We start from the raw sequence: 20,768 nt of genomic DNA, 5'->3' as shown, positions 1-20,768 counted from the left end.
AATCGTGCCTGTGACAAAACCTTCCTCGCATGTTGCTTTATTTGTGGCATATAAGTGCAGAGAATGACAATCAGGATTTTTGCAGACCACCTGCTGCATGCTGGTGCTGTTGGATTCCATTTTTGGCCATTTTACCTATGGATATTAGTCCCTCACTGCCAGGCTTTACTCTTCTTAGTCTCAGCTGACTCAAGAACTGCTTTTTTCATGATTTCTTCTCCACCACCCAACATCCCTCTGCATCCATGAGAAAGCAACTGCGGTCAGGGACCACAGAACACAGCTTGAGATCTTGCCCTGCAACTCTCCTCTGGAGTGAGCACCCAGCCAACACTACTAAAGAGCAGCTCATCAGTAATCTCAGCCAGAACCCCAATCCTGTGCTGCCCTGTGTCCCAGTGATCCCACTCTGATATTTCAAAGCCCTTCCTCTTGTCCTGAGGACACGTAGGCATCTCATGGTCATATTTTCAGGTTGACACTTCTTACACACACACAACGTTTGTCTCTCTCCCAGCAATTTCCAGTGACTGCTACCCCAATCATCAAGACATTTAACCAGGTACTGAATTCAGGACAAGAAAGAAAAAAAAAAACTTCTTACATATATATGTAAGTTTAAGCAGGTAAATCAGAATTTAACAAAGCTCTTTAACCAGAGACACACAACAAAAATAATCTACAGATATAACTTTTTATTTATGTAAGCTGAGGATGTGTATTTGGCTCAGGACTTTTTATCCATGATTTTAAAGAGACTGACTGCAAATAATATAAAAAAATAAAAAATGTAAAATTAATCAATATTTTCAAAATTGTCACAAATTTTGAAAACACTTGTATAAATTCTGCAAACTTTGTGTACCCTGAAAGGGGCATAATTTAGTTATCACATATAATGATATTTGAAAATATTAGTACTTTACCCTAAAGTTTCAATAGACATATTCAGGGTGAGTGTAATTTCAAGAGGGTATCAAAAGTGATCATGGTTAGAAAAATATACATACTTTTGCTTCTGGAAAAGAAAAGGTCATTTGAAATATCCATCAAATAAAATACTAAATAAAGTCTCTCCACAGATTTTTTTTTTTTCACAGTCCAAGATAAAATGTACGTTTACACACAGCTTATGCAATCTGTCATTTTCAAGGTAGAGTCACAGTTTCACCACTACAGAAGAACAAAAGCTGTTACTCCTCTCCAGACTGCTGGCTGCACCCACGTGTGATTGTTTAGGCAAGCCAAAAGAGCAGAGCCATACAATGATACCCAAACCACTCATAGGAAAGGTAGAGAAAATGCAGATGCACAAGAGCAAAGGAAATCACTGATAACAAGAACATCGAGAGGAACAGTGACCAATAGGAATAGACATGAACTCTTTAGTAGCATGCAGTAATTCCTACAGGAAAAAGAATCCCACCACACTCCAAGTATTAAAAGGACACTTTCATGGTGCTTTTCATTGATTTTCAGAAGTATTGTTAAAGATTACTGTCTACTGGAAATAGCCTGGACTTCATTTGTTTCAGTGGATACAGTTTGTTGCTGTGCTTCAGTTCATGGCAGTGCTAAACTTCAGTTGCACACACACCAAGCAAAACAACCCCAAACTTTCAAGATTTTAAAAGGAAACGAGATAGGAAGAAATTTTCAAAAACATGTGCTTTCACTACCTGAGTGCATTGCAGTAGCCAAAAAAGCAAGATTTGGTTATTACTTGTTAAAATGAATTGTGTTGTAAAGAAGGAATTCGGAAGAGCAACATGGCACTTGCAACAGTAACTGAAATTCAAGATACAGGGACACATCAAGATCTGACATCCTTTACAGTGTCCTTTTAAGTGTCAGCAGACCAGTATCTTAGCCACAACTGAAACAGAACAGACGCAAATCCTAATGAAACAACAACCAAATCAAGAATGTTACAATATTTCACAGTAATAAAGTCTGTGGAAGTACTGAACAGAAAAAAGCATGAAGGATAATAGCAGCATGTGATTTACAGTTTTCACTTCTCAGTTTATTAATATTAGTGGTGCACTCAGCAATGCATAAAGCAAGGAAAGAGATTCTGTCAAAACTGGCAATTATCTACCACGTCAACACTTAATTATGGTCCTTGTAAACAGCTAACTCCTTTTTGAACTTAAATTGCAAAGAAAAGAATATTTACATATAATATATATGTATATAACCACAAAACCAAAATTAAGTTAAAACCTTATCAAGGAATTGCGTTTTGAGGAGAACATAATACAATATTAAATAGTACATGTCCAAAGATTTTGAAGGCATTGTGATTTTCATGCTTTCTTCCTCCAGTCATTTTCCCCTGGATTTTTAATAGACTAAATATTTCATTTCAGAGTAAATAAGTGGAAATATTATAGAGCAGCTCCGGTAAAGAATAGCTCCACTACTGAAAATTGCTCGAGGCGTGGTGATCCAGGACTCTGACTTAAAGCAAAAATAAACAGCATACAAGGCCACAGCAAAGAAGTGGCCAATCAGTACCATTGGTTTGGGAGATAACCTGCATTAAAAATAAACAGATAAAACTGGTAAATAAAGAGAATCAGAAAGAATTGAAAATTTTCCATTTTACAAATACAGATCTCCATTCAAGACCACTTACTTCCTTCTGATTTAGGCAGATCTGGTCTTGCCAACTTAACTGAAAAACACAGACTTGTTTCTCTTGGGCTGCTCCACACTCTGCATTCCCTTCTACAGCACAGCCAACATACACTTCTGCTTTCTCTTCATTTCTAGTATTCTTTGTCTGCCCTATCCTCCCCAGAAGAGTATTTTAAACAGGCTTTTCAGTTTAAGCTCTCAGTCCAAAAGGAGAGAAATATAAAAGCACACATTCTCTCTCCTATGTTCAGAGTAGTAGGATTTACTGCGCATTCACAAGTTTCTGAAGGGTCATTCAAACACCTTCATAGATAGAGATTTCCCTTTTCCTTACAGCTTTTTATGGGAGGCCTCACCCAACACTACTCTCAGCTTGTCAAGTAGGAAACATCTCCACCAGCTGCTCTTCTGGTCTGGACCCCTCTACCTTTTTCAAATTCCTGTGCCACCTACACTAGGGCCAGCAGCTTTTAGTGGCCTTTCTTATGCAGGGAAAAAAAATCCCCAGCCTTAAGTGTAATCTTAAAATGTCCTGTGGGCCATCCTCCCTGTACTGAGCTGATCTCCCAGGGGCTCACAACAACCACTGCCAGCACACTGAACTTACACTGAGAGCAATCCAACGGGACCTGAGACACATTTTCCTCCAAGTCTGAAGTAATGGAAACAGGCTTTCTTCAGCTGATGCAAGGAATCTGCAAAATTAATTCATATGAATAAATCAAATGCAATCAACACATACCGAAACATTTTTCTGCATACTCAATACCGATATTAAATCTAGGACTTTGGTAGCTGTTGTTCTGTTCAATTCAGCTGGACTTTAAGCTGCTTTCATTTACACAAAGGATAGTCTTACAAAATATCTACATATTTTTGTATTAACTATTGTTTTCTTTCTTTTGGAGTTTTTTTTTTTTTTATTTGTTATTTCAACTCCAGACTTGCCTTCACATTGCTAAAACTGTCTAGAAAGCTAGGCAGAGCACACAAGAAAACTTATTAAAATTCTTTGATTGATACATTTTTAACATATATATATATAAATACACACACACAGAGACATTGGCATCCTCTTTCCCAATCATATTTATCTACCAAGCTGTAATTAATCAGAGGTTATCTTTAAAATATATTTACCATCTGTGGCAGCAAAGAGTTCATAAAGTGCCTGGGCAAGAACATTCACTACAAAAGAATGAGATTTTTTTCTTGACCAGTAAAATGTTCTTTTTGCCTGAAAAAAAAAATAAAAAGGGAAAAAAAAATTTCTGTTAGTAAATACAATGGAACATTCAAAAGATTCCCAAAGAGATGAGGTGGCAAGAATCATGCTCATGGACATGTAGAAGAGACTTAGTGATATGCTGGATTGATTCCAAGTTAGGTCATTAAGGAATTTCTGCAACTTGTTGAACTAGTTATCCAGCTCCCCTTACCTTAAATAGAGGGGTAAAAAAGGTAGTTCCCAGAGCATGTTTCATCCTACAGTAGGTGTCTGGGATACAGCTGAAACTTGAAGGATAATGCTCAGCTAGTTCCCTCAATTGACTGGTTAATAAATAGGAAAAGACTGGAAGTCTGAGGTGACTAGCTGAGATGAAAGTATCTGCATGTGGTCAGGTAAGTCCTGAACTGTCCTAACATTGAGGGGTCCTCTAAGTGCTTCTCCATTTTCAATTACACTTTTTGAATCATCTACTTCTAGTCTACAATTATACTACCTGTAATGTAGCCAAGACAATATGCCTAATCCCATTAAAAGCAGTAAACAAATAAATCACTTACTCATCAGAATGTTGGGACTAAGTATCACTGAAAAAATAAACCTTGCATGAACAGTTCTGGTGCAGATCCTGGGAAAGAAGGATCCCTTCTAACTTACTGCTCAGATTAATGCAGCAGGCAAGAGCCCAGTGGAGGCTGAGCTGTCTTTTCAAAGACTGGCTACCCAAACTCATTATTGTGCAAGTCCCACTCACACAAGTGTAATGATTCAAACCCAGCACATTTAGGATCAATCTGGCTAAAAATACCCTATTAAAATGGGAATATCAGGTCATCCTGACTAGACACAGCACATCAGTCTCCCTAAGTAAAACACAGCAGGTCAGTGTGCAAAGCTTTGAAACAGCCTCTTGGCACACCACACAGAGTTACAGACCACAGCTCCACTGGGAAAGGGCTGGTATCTGATTATTCCAGACAAAGCTTTGAAAACTGCTATGTCCCTGAGTTGCATAAAATTTAGGAGTGTGTCACTAAATTGCAGCAGAAGCTGTCTAAAATAAGTCCAAAATAAAGAATCACCTTAAGAACATCAGAATCTTCATAAAGGTCTGGGATATCCTGGAGCAAACGCCTCCATATTTTAACATCATTTAAAACAACACTCATTCCTCCACCAGTTAGAGGGTGTCTTATATTATATGCATCTCCTAAAAGAAGAACACCTAAGTAGGAGAGAAAAAATAATAGGATAATGAACAACCACTATGGAATCATAAAATTCAAATCCTCTATAAAAAACCATCAAACTTACTAAGAATTCATTCTCACCAGAAAGTAAGATGTATAACAACTAGAAATTAAAAAACAAAACCCACAGAGTATGTCTTTAAATTAAAAGGTTTAAAACAGCTTTAAGATAATCAAGGTAAAACTATTTTTCCCTATAGGAATGTGTGTTCATGTGTCAAAGAACACACTTTTTAAGTTAATTTAATTGTTTTATCATTTTTTCTTAGAAAAGCCACATTTGTATAAGCTTGAGCAACTGAGTAAATTAAACTTACAGATAAAGCTGTACTGATTTAACATCTGGCATCAATGTAAACATTCCAGTTAAATGTTGCCCAAGCTACACATTTTCAAAATATTATTTTTTTATAGGAGATTTATGAGACCGTTGTACTGAACAACAAATATACATCTAAGACAACAAAGTCCTGTGACCCAGAAGATGCTTATAATGCCTTTTTTCTTCTTTTTATTTCCTAATACCCACCTTTCTTGTTGACAGCTGAAGGAGGCAAGAAGCTGGCTGGCATAGTCCTCAAACGATCATTCTGAACTGCTATTAGGAATGGTTCCTTTAAGTGATCTGCAACAACCAAATATTTTAGTTACAGTAGTTAGACAAAGACACAAGTAATTTGTACACAATTCATTTTAATCTCTTTTTAGAGATATCACAGAGTCATAGAATGATTGGAATGGGACCTTGAAGATCATGTAGGGCCAACCCCGCTGCCAAGGGCAGAGACACTTCCCCTAGACCAGACTGCTCAGAGCCCCATCCAACCCAGCCCTGAACATCTCCAGGGATGTGGCAGCCACAACTTCCCTGAGCAATCTGTTTTAGTGCCTCACCACTCTCACAGTAAATAATTTGTTCCTAATATCTAATCTAAACCTACTCTCTAACTGAACCCATTCCCCTTGTCCTGCCACTGATGCCCTTGTCAATTGTCCTGCTCCATCTTTCTTGTAGATTCCCTTCAGGTCCTGGAAGGCCACAATCAGGTGCCCCCAAAGCCTTCTCTTTTCCAGACTGAACAAAGCCAACTCTCCCAAACTGTCCTCACAGGAGGGGCCCTCCATCCCTCTGATGAACTTGGTGGCCTCCTCTGGACTCATTCCAACAAGTCCAAGTCCTTCCTGTGCTGGGGACCCCAGAGCTTTACATAATTCTTCTGAATTGCTGACCTCACAGCTATGAGCTGAACAAACCTGTGTATGTTTCTGTGTGCTGTGGAATCAAAGAAGGGTCAATGGCTCCTGAAACAGTGACTGTGCACATGGAAAAAGCCACATAGTTCTACAAATTCAAGGAAACGTGTCTCTCTTTTTTGACATATTTAAATGTGACAGTTCTCTAGAAGTCTTTCCAGACTTACCAGGTAGTTGTGGATGAATGGTCTCAATCATGTACTCTTTTAAATTTTTTGGCATTTCCCCTCGAATATCAACAAGGACTCGAGTTTCAGTTGAAGAAATCTTATAGATTAGCACTGGACTCGTTTTAGCTAAAACAAGTTCAGCATAATTAGTTTTAAACTGTGATGCATCCTTAAAAATGAAAGAAGTGAAAGAAAGATTGAGACTGATTAATGAAAGGGTATTAAACATCTGACATACAAAACAGTTTTCTAAAGCACTTTTAAATAAAATCCCCTATCATATTAAGTTTGTTTTATTATTCTCTTACATGAAGAAGTGTTTCCAAAAAGAAAGTTCTGAATTTCAGTGTAGCAACAATTCTTTTGCCAATATATTTGAGTATTTACTAGATTCACTAACTTATCGATTTCATTTGAATACCTCACCAATATTTAATATATGCCATTGAAAACCTGTAATGTAATAAATGTAGTAGTTTTCAATAAGATCATTTTGTTTTCTTTTCATAAAGAAAGTGGTGGGAGGGAAAGAAATCCACTAGTCTAAATATAATTACTTGGAGACCAACTGAAGAAGAATCATAGGGCCCTATATAATGAGGTCTTAAAGGAGATTCCAAAACCAGACAAACTTGGGCAATGCTAACTGGATTAGAGACCCAAAAAGTACTGAAGTTCCTACCAGTGTGTTCCCAGTCTATTGGAAATTCTGTTAGCTTCAGTTCATTCGCCCTTAATTATTTCTGCTGTTAATGCATCACATAATGCAGCAGGCACAGAGTGAAAGATCCAGACAGAATTTCTATCAGAATTCTCCAACCACCCAGCTACCAACCCAGATCCCCAGTCCAAAACCAGGACACCACCTGGTCTCTTGAAGTTTATAGGTCCTGAAGGCAATATGTACCTGGTTACAAGGTACCCCACCTTCAGGCAGGAGCACAGTTTGGGTGCCCTTCTGGAGCAGAAACCATAGGTGGTTTGACTCACAGCTTCTAGGATGATCTAAAACTCAAGATTTTTACTCCCTGCACAAATACTGTAACTATTGTTAAAAAAAAAAAAAAAAAAAAAAAAAAAAAAAAAAGGAGTGTGACCAACTTAGGTACTAGTTTCTTAACACAAACCTACTTTCGAAACATCCATATCCAGGGAAACAATTTTACCACTGGGTTCCAGGTTTACAATGGTGCCTACTTTTGATCCAGAGCTTAGTGTGAAATAAGACACAGCACTAATATAAAGTAGTGCTATGTGTGCTGTAAGATGCTGAGAAATGTTTTCTTAAAAAAAAAAAAAAAAAAATCTATGAACTGGTTTAGTGAGCCCAGAGCTCAGTTTAATGCAGTTCTGCTGAATCACAGCCCATTTTCTTTAACACTCCCTTGTTCAACTGCATGCTTAATGTTAACCCTATATTCTTAAAATCAGAAATCTAACTTTTAACAGCAATATCCATTTTAAAAAACAAAGCCAAAGCAGGCTCAGAGATACATAACTGTTTTAAGAGTTGAAAATCTGATCTGTAACTGTACCTAGTATATTAAGTTTGATACAGTAAGTTCAACTATCCTAGAGCTGGGACTGAACACACATCAACACTTTAAGAGTTAAAAACATAGAACAAAATTTCCAAGCACTTCAAAGGGACACAGAAATTGACACAACAGCAGGATAAATACTTAAAAACACAGTTCTAATTGACTCTGTTGGAAAAGGAAATGAACAACAACATGTTTAGTGAAATTCAGACCCACATTATGAAGCAGCAGCATAGTGGCTTATATAGTATTATACATAAAAGTTACCTTCAAAATGCAACCGACAAAATGGGATGAAACAGTGACTTTGCTGGAAATCAAGTTTTTCCTGAATTTGGAGAAAAGTCCATCAGCTACAACTGTAAGTGGAGCATGAAGTTCCTGCAGCATAAATTAAAAATAAAGATATGACACCATTAATTTGCTTCAGAACAATGAGAAGCAATTCCCAAAATCTCCTTTGCAATAGTAAATTAGACGCTTTAAAAAATAATAAACATCTAAGAAGATGACAGGCCTATTAACAACATATGTATTAAGAAATACTGTGGGGGTTGCCTTCCTTGTATTCACACTTATCTATTTGTTACACAAGTTGTTCTAACAATACGCTCCAGTTTTTTTAGAAGTTCATTCAGAAAACACACCTATGGGAGAAACTTGGATTAAAAATATACAGTAAAGAGGAGTATTTTCTCTGTTCAGGCTGTAAAAAATGCTCTTCAGAAGAAAAAAAAAAAAAGAAGAAGAATTTCAAATTAAAGAACTGTGCATAAGCAACTAAAAAAAACAAATCAAAGTATAACAAACTGACAAACTGTAAGCACATAGGCTCTTCTTTAAAAGACCAAACAGGAACTCTGAGTAGCTCCAAGTCTACTTAAGAACTATAACAAATAGTATATAGATGGACAAAATATAAATCTGAGTAAACTGATCAGGTTCAGCCTGAAGGTCTGTGCAAATTCTTAATGTTTAACACATACATTGTTCTTGAATATAAGCAAATAATTCCAATTACTAAAATGTATTTTTATGCCTTTTATTTTTATGGTCATATAACAACATTATGATACTAGGAAGCCTTTAAAGATTGGTGTTTCTTTCTGCCTACACCTTTCTCAGTGTCAAAATGTTCAGTGACTGAACTTCAAATGACAAGACAATAGGTTTACAACAAGCATTAATTGCACAATCATCTTTCAGTGATTTCATATGCTTGGCATAAGCAGTAAGAAGTATTTCTCCTTTTAAGCTTTCAGTTTATAAGGAAGGCAAAAAAAAAGCACACTGTGTTTCATTAGTACTTCTAGGAAATCTTTATGGGTGAGTCATTTGTGAGTTCCTCTAAGAGCAGTTGCCACCAATATTGGAGTGAATTCATAAAATCATAGAATATTCTGAGCTGGGAGGGACTCACAAGGATCATCAAGTCTGACTACACTTGGTCACACAAACCTTAACATCTGCTGCTGTGTGAAGGGAAGTTGGACAAAACCAGATGAGAGTAGATATGAGTAAAGTAAAACATGTTTTATGGTGTCTGTGCTCATAGAAGAGCTCCTGAGCAGAGTTAACAAAACCTCTTTTCTATGAATTCCTAGTTCGAACAATTACAAGATCTAATTATTCCTGTACTTAGAACAAAGTCACCTCTCCATATCAGTTTCCTGCTTTCTAATGAGTGGAACATTCGTGCTACAATTTTTCCACAGTCAATACAATAAACCTTGAGTCTATTCAGTTGCCTAGTTTTGAAAAATTTTATAAGCTGACCTTTAGCATACTGGCTAATTTGAACTTTGTTTAAGAGAACAAAAATCTCACAGGTAATGTGGTAAAGAATGTAGGATGGAAAGAACAGAAAAACACAAACATGTAACACAGATCAGCCTCTTTTCTTTATAAAAGCAGACTATGGAATGTAAACAGGATTGAGTTTGGGGTTTTTATTCAGCTAAGGGCTTCCTAGCTATAAAAACTCACAGGCAGGGAAGCATAATAAATAGAAATGTTTAATGGAAATTTCTTATAGACTGGATTTCTAAAATCAAAGGAGAACTAAGCCAACAAATGAAACAGCTCTTCCCAGCCACAGAACTCCAGCATTCACAGCAAAACACGAATTTGTTTATCTCCAGTATACAGACAGGAAACTTAAGGCCTTTAGAACAACATCCAGGCTTTCAAGAAAGATGGAGGCTAAAACCCTGCTCACCCTACTGCTGGTCAAATAAGTCATATTTAAAATTATGACAACACCCATAAGTGTGTGAAGCTTAAAAACAGAACTCAAAACAAAGTATGCACATTCCCCTCCTACCCCTCAAACAAAATAAAAGAAAAACACCCTTCTATGTTGCTGGATGATAAAGCCAATTGAATATGGGAAATAAACCCCAACAAACACCCTTCACCCTGCAAAAAATCCTCCTGCTCTCCAAACTCCCTGTCTTTCCCATAGGTGTAATTCAGTGGTTTATTCTCCTAGAGTGGATTTCCTAATACAGGTTCATGTGTATTACATGACAGGTAAGACAGCCCAAGGAACACGACTTGGAACTCACTCCTCCAGCTACCTCAAGAGGGGTCAAGGATGTTGTTACTTCTCTGCTCTCTTGCAGCACTTAGGGATCAAGTGGGCTGAAATGGCACTTGCCTGAGGACAGTCTAAAAGCAGTTTGCTCCTCTACAGCTTTGGCAAGTACTTTAATAAGGCTCTCTCCTATATTGTTCTATGCCACCACTCCCATTTCTAAGTGCCTTAGAGATGGAAAGATATTGTTAATAATCCTCAGAGCAGGATCTTCCAGCTGCTCAGGAATTTTCTCCATCTAGTATGGAGGGGAGCAGGGCATAGGCAGGAGATTCCCATCATTCCCATCCGAGTACATTCACAGAACTTTAGGAAACTAAGGAACTTCAAAGTCCACAAAGAAGATTACAAATTTGGTTTTCCTGGAGAATAGGCAGCATGTCCAGAACTTCAGTACAGGGGTTCTACCCAGACTGGTTTTTCCTGGACTTTTTAAGTTCACACAGTTTCATAGCATTTAGTCAGCAGTCTGGCATTAAAATATGCCAAATTTTTCTTTCTGTCATCCAAGAAATGACAAGACAGAGTTTTCAGTATGAATAGGTAACTTTTTCATTTTCAGTCCCTCACTAAATGGTGGAAGTATTATGTGGAAATGCACACCACTACACACAGCCAAAGCAGAAATCTTAATACATTGTTTTTTTCAGCAGGAACTCTCAATAGATTTTAAACTGCAGACATATGAATAATGAAACAAATAATGAACTGAATTCTCCAGAGAAAGTGAAAGCAGAAGCTTCATAAGAAGTTAGGACAAGAATTCCCATATTCCCAGACTGTATGCACTAGAAAATAATCTCCCTTTATTAAATATTTTGCTTTCTTGATAATTACATTATTTCTATACCAGTGCTCTGAAATTCAAGCTTTTATAAAATTATATCTATAAAGCAACACTCAATTTTCTCAACAGTTTAACAAAGATTGAAACAGAAAACTCTTACCTTAGTGTCTCCAGTTTCTTTGTCCTTGTACTGAACACCCACAATGCAGTCATCTTCCTCAAGTAACTGTAATACAGTCCCTTCAATGAATTTTGCACTGAAATGAAACAGAGGGGTTAAAACAGAAAAGAATTAATGATGCCAGCATTTCAGAGCACTAGACACAGAAAAACCCCCAAATTTTCAACAATGTTGTCTCTCTCTTAAACAACATGGCCTTAAATTTTGCAAAAAAAACATTCCTTGAACACTTTCTGAAGCCACATTAAATGTCAAAAAGTGTTGGTCATAAATTTCACTTTGACACTACATTTGGGTTGATACCAGAATATTCTAAAAATTGTACTGTTTATCATAAATACCGTGTCACAGTAAAGTGCCCATGTGCCCCATGGCCCTGTGAGAGATGCTGAGAGGAGTTTCACACTCCTATTATTCCTCTAATAATTGTCAGAAATCAGGGAGATGACTGAGTCATCCCTGCTAAAAGCCAGGAATTGCTGACAGTGCAGGTGTGACCTAAGTCCAAGGAGAATTACAGATCAGGAGCACTTAAACCCTTAACATGAACACTAGAAAAAAGTCAGGCACATAAATCTCAGCAGCCCAAACTAACCTCACCTGTTTAGGACACAGATATCTAGCTTGTCACCTCAGGAATTCGGGATAGAGTTTGGGGTTTTTTTCTATTTCTGTTTTAAAATTCTGCTAACATTTATGTTTGAGTGGAGCATCTCTTGCTTCTGTCTGCCAACGAGAGCTCTTTTGAGTTCAGAAATTAAATCTCTGTAAACTTATATTCTTTGTTGGGTCTGACCTGTTAGACCTGATCACAAGCACTTCAGACTTAGCAGCTTGAAATGGGACACTCTGTCTCTCTCATAAATATTCCACATCCAGATGGAATTCCACAACTTTAATAACTGAGCTGAAGGTGCATGTGAGAATACAACAGCTTGCTATTTTAGGCTCTTAGAAGGAATACAAGCAGTTCCATTAATTTTTTTTTTTTTTTTCCTGGCATCCAGCACAGATATTTCAGAGCAGATTGTGACTGGCCTAATTTGCCAGGGAACAGGCATGTTGGCTGTATCAAAATATGAATGGTTATGAGTGAGCACACAACAGAAACCTCAGCAGCAAGGGACTGCAGCAGCAGGCCAGGGAATCAGAGTCCTGCAGTTCCTATTGGCTCTAGATTTCTTTTATAGCTGGCATTTCAAGTACCTAAGTGTTCATTTTTCTTTTTCTTCTCATTCTCATCCACTAGAAGTGAGTTTATCATCATATACAATTAGTCTATTATTATAAACTAATGATGCCCTACCTCCTTCTGCTGCAAAAAGAACTTGATTTATCTGAAATACATTCATATTGCCTAGCACTTATAAAAAGGATATATTAATCAGTAATAATTATCCCCTATATCTTCAAAAGCTTTGTAATAAAACCCCAAATCTCCTGGCACTACTAAAAGTTCTTGATCTTTCACTGTACATAAACACGCAGTTTTCTATGCCACAAATTAAATGGCAAGCAAGCATACACAAAATAAACATTCAAGAGTTTATGGAAATGGGAAAGAATTTCATTCAAGTCACTAACATGATTTTTGCAAGTTTTTGCTTCAAAGACTGTGTACAGCTACTGGAGTTTTTCCCCACAAGTTGAGCACTCAGATGCCCAAATTTCACTGCACTTAGAGCCTCAACAAGGCTTTAGCTTTCAGAGCTAGTGAACACAGTCACCATTAATTTTAACTGTACTACAGAGCTGCTATCTTTAGTGCCACTTTTAGTAATCCATATGTTATAACAAACATGAAAGGAGAAAGCAGTTTTCCAGCTCAGAATAAAGACGTTAGGTAATAATATGATAATGCCATATGTCCCTTTACAAGGGACATACGGCATTATGATATTCTTAGGGGAAAAAGTTATTTAGAGGGGAGAAAAAGAAAATACAAAAAAAATACCACATAGAAAGCAGCACCTAGAATCTATTCTATTTCAATACAAGCTTACTTCTCAGCTCTTTTGTAGAAGAAAGAAAACAATTAGGAGGAAACACGAAATTTTTCTTTTCATTATGGAAAGAAGTTGTCTTCAAGATTCTGAAACATACAAGTTATTAACTGGAAAGAGCTACTTCTATCTAGTGCTCCTTTTTATTTATTTTGGCTCACTTCTTGTTATCAAAAAAGAAAGTAAAACAACATACAAATGTAAACGTTTGATTTCTATCATCAGTGTAACATCAGTGGAAAAGCTACACGATGCTGCCCAGTGCAGGAGAGCTGGACTACACAGTCATACCTTCTAACTGAAATATTCTGTGATCTAAGAAACCGTGCCAGATTTGCCACTCATGCCTTGTCCAAAGAAGTTCTGTGCACTGCTCAACAAGAAGAGGACACTGCTTCTGGTAAAATGCCAACTAAAGAAGACAATCAACCCTTCACCTGTGAACTGCTCTCTCACACAGATGAGCAAATACCTTGCCTAATATTTAAAGCCCCTTAAAGATTAAGTTTGCCCAAAGGGTGATATATATATATATATGATATGTATGTAACCTATGAACTTGTCTACAGAGAGCAGAATGAGTAACTATGGGTGTTATTTTCTCCCACTCTTGTTCATCACAGCCCTCCGAGCTGGGAAATGTTTAAGGAATCTCATGGAAATGATGGGAACAGTGCTGTTGAGTCTCTGGATCCCAACTGTGCTGCCCACAGTGACTCACTTGGGCTCTGCCATAGCTGCCCTTCGGAGACCCATGATAAACTGGCCATGATGAAAAGATCTTCCACTGGCCACGCGTCCGTCTTCTGACGTCGGGTAAGGAATCTCAACCTCCATCTTGCTCTCTATGTCATGAATTATGTAACCATTCACTGTTTGTGAATCAATGCCTTCTACTGTATCTGCAAGATATAAGCCAACAGATGGGTTAAAACAAGTCTTTAAGAAAGCCTAATTCTTTATTAAAGGCATTTCTTTACATAGAGTCCAATTTTCTTCAGCAAAATATACACATTGAAAAGACAGTATTTTCAAAATAGCAAACTGGAAATACACAAGTGATTTTAATTCAAATGTTAAGTGCAGACAATGTTTTTCTTAATTTCTCCTGTAGAAATGCTTTTCCTAAATAAAACGTTGAGTGAAGTAACACTTGTGTTACAGATCTATTTACATTTTGAAATGTACCCACCTTCAAGACCCAAGTCTCGAAGAGCATTAAATCCTCCAGGCTGCAGCAATTCACCAACTATCCTGTCAGGTTCCTTCAGATCCCTCTCTATCACAGTCACCTTCCTTCCATCTCTTGAAAGCACCGTGGCCAAGGAAGAGCCAAGGACACCTGATCCCACAATGATAATTTCTGGATCATATTGGGGTGACAGTGCTGTGTTTGGAGCGGTCTCTGTCAGATAGACATCCGAGAAGTTCACTTCTCTTCTACCCTTTAGAAAACAAAGCCAACAAAGTTACACTTGCCAATGGATCTGGACCATAACCTTGTCAAGAGGGTGGACTTTGGAATAGCTCTACTCTGAGCCAGGGCGCTGAGGGTGCATTGGTGGTTGCAAGGCATCTCGCAGTTTAGTTTTGTCCAAAATTGAATCTGTCATACTCTACAAGGCAACAAAAGCACAACAAGCAGGGAAAAGAAAAACCAACACCACTGCAAACAAAATCAAGACCCTGGCTTAAACCTGCCCTGCTGATCAAAGACAAACCACAAACAAACCTGTCAGAGAGACCGGAAGCTGCTATAGAAGGCAGTAAGAAAAGACTATCCCATATTCTTGTCCTATAAAGTAAGATTGATACCTTCCTGTCAGTGAATCACTCCAGAAGGGAAGCCTTAGCAATGAAAAAGGTATTAGATTTACTGGAAAATGTATTTCTCTGGAAAACATACTCCTTTTTAATTATACTCTAAGTGAACTTACCTAACTAACAAAATAGCAACTTATGGTAATATTCAGAATGGAAAAGTGTCAGCAGAAGCAGCTGCCCAGGAAATGCTTTTAAGAAGTGGTCCTGAAATGAAAACTCATCTAACATCTAAAAATATAAGCAAAGTCACCATTCATCTACATTTAAAGCTGTTAAGAATTGACATATATTGAATTGGACATCAGTTAATATATAGAAACTGGTATTTTCAACCAGCTTTGTTACAGAACCTTCCCAACAGCACCTAATCACATACACTTCCAAGTGAAAAATAATTTTAAGGGCAACTCCAGTGCAAAGTTACAAATCATTTCCCCAGCTGGTAGATGACAGATTCAATTCAGTCCTTCACAAATGCCTCAGCACTGCAGTGCTGACACTGGTAAAAATACAATTGTAACACACTAACACCAGAATTTCTGGCAGCCTAGTGTCATGTTTGTATCTACAATACAGCAAGAGAGTGCAAAACTAACCATCAGAGTTCAGGTAACACAAGAAATTGGTAAAGGCAGGCTTTAAGAGAAAAACAAAATAAAAATCAGAAATCTTTGCCTTGCAGCCAAAACCAGTTTCATGTTCTTCTGTGTGAGGGGTCACTGCCCATGTGAAAATGCCCAGAATTACACAGGAAAGTAACCAAATAGTGCTGACCACAGATACACTGGATATCCATGTCCAGTTCATAGTCCTGGATGGCAGGACTCCAGCTAAGCTCCAGACACCACCTACAGCTCTCCACTTGTCCCACAGCAAGGCTCATGCAGGGCTCAAGAGAACAGACTGACTATCTGAGCAGACCCTGTACCTTTTGTACAAGCAATAGGTCAGCAATCATTTCCCAGCAATTATCTGCAATTGTACAAACAAATGTGTTTTGTCCATAAATATTAGTAAGCTCATCAAAGAGTCATAGAATGGCAGAGGTTGGAAAGGGTTTCTGGACATCATGGGGTCCAAAGCCTCCCTTCAACCAGGGTCAGAGCAGACTCGCCTGGGCCCTGTTTTGGATACCTCCAAGGATGGAGACTCTTCCACTTTTCTGGGAAAGGTCGCAGTGCTCAGTCATCCTGACAGCAAATAGTGCTTCCTGGTGCTCATAGCAAACATCCTCTGCTTCAGTCTGTGCTCAATCTCCTCTCATCCTGTCGCCAGGCACTGATGGAAAATGCCTTGGTGCAGCCTTCTTTGCACCCTCCCTGCAGGTATTTACACACAGCCTTCCCTTCACCCTCCCTTCAGGTATTACACACAGCCTTCCCTTCTCCTGGCTGGACAGTCACTCGGCCTTTCCTCATAGGAGACATTCTCCAGTCCTTCATCTCTACAAGAGACTGGCAACTGAAAGTATTTTTCTGCTACTATAATAATCCTTTACTCCAAATCTTTCTTAAAACATATTTGCTTGGATGCTAGAAAACCCCTGATCTACCACTGAAGTAAATTTCACTCTTTCTTCTGCCAACCAAAACTAACACAAAATACGACAAATCAAACATCCAGCATGTTAAGACAAACCCTGTCCAGCCCTTTCTTAGCTCTCTTCCCTCCCCAGGGCAGAGGGTCAGTGGCCAGAGGGAAGAGCAGCAGGACCTTGCACCCCATGGTGCTGTGTCTGACTCCAACTCACCTTTCTGGATTTGGGCTGTTCAACTTGCTGAGACCCCGGTGTGGGTTTGGCCCAGAAGAAGCCGACCAGGGGCAGAGCGGAGAGCACATCCGAGAGCACCCCTAGGTGTGACTTCTGCTGCCTCTGCCTCTGCTGCTGCTGCCTGGGCCCCCTGAAGTGGTACCTGTAGGACAGCACCAGGCCCAGCGAGAAGAACACCAGCACGGAGAGCAGCACCTCCTTATTGGCGTAGCTCATGAGGTCTCCGCACTTTTTATACACGTAAATGAAGGAGGCGATGCCCAGGAAAGTCCACATCATGAGCGGCACCGAGCCCCGGCTGTCGCTCCAAAGCTCCACCGCAGATGGATGCAGCCCAAAACAGGGTGTCGTGGAAGGGATGAAAAAATGGATCTATAGAAAAGCGATGATTTCCTCTCCAACAGAAGGTGGGGAGATTTCAATAGGAAAAACACGGAGCCCTAGAAGAGGGACAAGCCCCACCTCGCCAGGCTGCCACAGGAGCCTGGACAGAGGTTCCAGCACCGGAAAAAAAATGAATATATAAAAGGTCTTCTGAGGAATCCCCTCCCGGACAGGCGATGCCGGAGGCACTGGAGCTCGTCCCACCGCGCCCCGGTCCCCGCTCGGCCGTGCCCAGCCGCCCTGCCCTGGCTGCGGGCCCGTCCCTGCTGGCGGTGGGGCTACGGCCGGAGCGCTCCCGCCCGGGGTGAGGCGTGGGCAGGGCGGGGCCCGCCCAGGGGGGCGCGGCCGATGCTCCGCTCTACCTGCCCTCACCGGGGCACCCCGCGGCCGCCTCAGGAGAGCAGATGCGGTGCCGCCGCCTCCCTCCCAGCCCCGGTACCGGCGGCGCCCCGCGGCAGGAGCGGGGGAGTGGCGGGGAGCGAGGGGCAATGGGCGCGCACGGCGAGGGCGGCCCGCGGGAGGGGCGGCGCCGCCGCCATGCTAATGAGTAACGGCCGCCTCCGCCCCGCGGGCACCGCGCGCCCGGGCCTCAGCCGCGCCGGCCAATCGGCGGCGCTATGCCGAGATGGCGCTATGGCCGCTGGCCAATCGGAGCGCCGGGAGGGCGGGGCTTGGGCCCGCCGGGCGATGTGACGCGGAGGGCGGGGCGGGGTCGCCGCGGTGACGGGTGAGGCGCGGGGGCGCCGAGGGGCGCTGGTAGGCCCGGGGCTCGGGGAGCGGGGAACGGGAAAGCAAACAACGCCCGCCGGAGAAATCACAGAATCATGGAAGGGTTTGGGTTGGAAGCGGCACTGGAAGGTTGGGCAGAGACACCTTCCACTAGACCGGGTTGCTGAAAGCCCATCCAGCCCAGCCTTGAACACTCAGGAATCAGGCATCCACAGCTTCTCTGGGGCAGCCTGTTCGGTGCCTCACCATGTCACAGTAAAGAATTTCTTACTAATATCTAATCTAGATCTACTCTCCTGCATTGTGAAGCCATTGGTCCTTGTCCTATCACTCTATGCTCTTGTGAAAGATCACTCTTGGCTCTGCTGTAGCCCTTTACACACCGTGAGGTGCTGTAAGGCCTCCACAGGGTCTTCTCCGGGCTGAACAATCCCGTCACTCAGCCTGTCTTCATAAAAGAGCTGCTGCATCTCCTGTGATCAACCTTGTGCCTCTCATCTGGACTCATTCAGATGGATCCGTGTGTGTCTTGTGTTGGGCTCCCCACGGCACTCCAGGGCAGGTCTCACCACAGCAGAGCAGAGCAGAATTCATTCCCTCATCCTGCTGCCCACACTGCTTTGGATGCTGCCCAGGATTAACCTGAGCTTCCTCTTTTAGTGTTGAACTCCTCAAAGGAACTAACCTGTGCTCCTCCCATTTCTCCAAGAGGGACTTTTCTTGGGCTGTGTACATGTTGCAATGCAACAATATCGAACATGTCTGTCTATCACAGCATAACAATATTTTAGAGTGAGGAACCTGTGAAAAACAACAGGACTTCAGCAGGAACTGGTGAAAGAATAATCAAAACCAGTTATATCCACATGGAGCTAAAGGAAATAAGATCTTTGCAGTGGTAAAACGGAGTAGATTTTGAAGAGGGGAGAAACATCTGGTAGCTTCTCAGTAAAATGAGATTAAACCATTTTGACACTTTTGAATAAATCTAGGTTAAATTGGAAGCCATTAAGAGATGGGGCTTTGGTTCATTCATCACGTAAGTAATTTCAGGCTAAAAATGAAGATCCTGTGAGCTAAAGAGATCAAACACAGTTTTTTTCTACTTGGTAATAATATGGGTCTCATCCAACAACGATGGTTATTCCTTTAACAGTGAAACGAATTCTGGTGCAGCAGTAGCATCCAAAATCATAAACATCTATCTGTAAAAACATGTTCACAGCAGGAGCTGCTTTTCCCCAGTTTGAACAATGGTTATTACAGCTGTCAACAAGTTTTAAACCACTGGAGACTGAACTTCTTAAATACATCTGCACTTGATTTCCTATGTTCAGTTTATAAATATTCCTTGTGCCTGCTAAAAATGCCTTTTTCTTATGGTCCAATCTCCACAGATTCTGGGTATTTCATGCATAAACCAAACATAGAAGAAAGAAGAGCCATAGCCTTCAAGTTACTGTAACCAACACAAGCCTTCTAGAGGCTGAGAAATGTAAATTGACATATGTCACTATTGTACACCACAACAACACAAAGACTCCAACTTCAGAAGGCTTAAAGACTCCTTTATTCTTGGGAATTCCTCCCCTTTTTATACTATTCTATACAGACCAATTCAATTGGTGACAAGAAGACAAACCTCTTCAATCACATTGTTCGGACCAGAGGGACATCAAAAAGAAGTCCCTCCTAGTGGAAATATGTAAACATTCTTGCCATTACCAAAACGTGTCTCTTGTTTACAGAAAGTTCCCTGGGAAAGGAATTTCAGAATGTCAGGCACAAACCAGGGCTACAGACATACATGAACCAACAATTGCTGAAAATTAATACCAGACTAATGCAAGTGCATAATCAGAAGTGAACAAGGAGCAGAACAAGCTGAAATGGGTGATAGAAAGAAGGATGGTAGATAAGGAAACAGACAAAAGCAGAATCCTGTGAATGAAGATATTGGTATGATGATTTTAAGACTAGAGTAGAATTTCTTCTTCCCCTTTAGTGCCAACTACATGAAACTCTTCATCCCCTAAGGCTCTTGCTTTATGCAGGTGTAAGGTTATTTTGGTCACAACAGGTATGTGTAACCCAGTGCAGAACATGGACTTTTTGCCTTGTCCAAGTTGCCCTGCAGCCACTGCAGCAATCCATCGAAGGTATGAGAAACAGTAAGTGTAGGTGTTTCTCTGGCTGCAGGCTATAATTAAATCTTACTAGGTGCTTAACAAAACTGCATGCTTACTCTCCTTCCACCCCAAGAAATTGCCTTCTCTATATGAAACACTCATGCAAAATTTCTGTCAAGAATATGTAATTTGTGAGTCATTTTTCTTGATATTTCTGTTTGGAGTGGTTAGTGCTGGGAATTGAAGCAATTACAGAATTCTGAGAGATGTATCTGTTC

The 20,768-nt window shown here is 40.2% G+C and overlaps 1 protein-coding gene across 1 annotated transcript; it reads right to left on the bottom strand.

The window, feature by feature from the left end:
* Positions 1-274: 274 nt before the first annotated feature.
* SQLE (squalene epoxidase) lies at positions 275-17,839 on the bottom strand. The gene is made up of 11 exons (XM_083872918.1): positions 17,228-17,839; positions 14,846-15,098; positions 14,375-14,555; positions 11,630-11,726; positions 8,354-8,467; positions 6,543-6,714; positions 5,651-5,746; positions 4,954-5,096; positions 3,784-3,880; positions 3,251-3,338; positions 275-2,539 (listed from the first exon to the last, which is right to left on the bottom strand). Exons 1-11 carry the CDS (start codon positions 17,525-17,527, stop codon positions 2,347-2,349), a joined length of 1,734 nt encoding a protein of 577 aa, XP_083729044.1. The 5' UTR covers positions 17,528-17,839; the 3' UTR covers positions 275-2,346.
* Positions 17,840-20,768: the final 2,929 nt, after the last annotated feature.

The sequence above is a fragment of the Zosterops lateralis genome, assembly GCF_965231275.1.
Source record: "Zosterops lateralis genome assembly, chromosome: 1".
Lineage (NCBI taxonomy): Eukaryota > Metazoa > Chordata > Aves > Passeriformes > Zosteropidae > Zosterops > Zosterops lateralis.
Note: the sequence above shows the minus strand (reverse complement) of the source record. Positions and strands in the feature narration are given on the sequence as shown.

What these genes read in the sequence shown, in the direction of transcription:
- SQLE (XM_083872918.1), bottom strand. Translation starts at nt 17,527, where the DNA reads ATGATGTGGACTTTCCTGGGCATCGCCTCCTTCATTTACGTGTATAAA. An exon ending in TTGTCGGTTGCATTTTGAAG is followed by an intron (nt 6,715 to 8,353) that starts GTAACTTTTATG and finishes TTCATTTTTAAG; the next exon opens with GATGCATCACAGTTTAAAAC. An exon ending in ACTCTTTGCTGCCACAGATG is followed by an intron (nt 3,339 to 3,783) that starts GTAAATATATTT and finishes TTAATTTTGCAG; the next exon opens with ATTCCTTGCATCAGCTGAAG.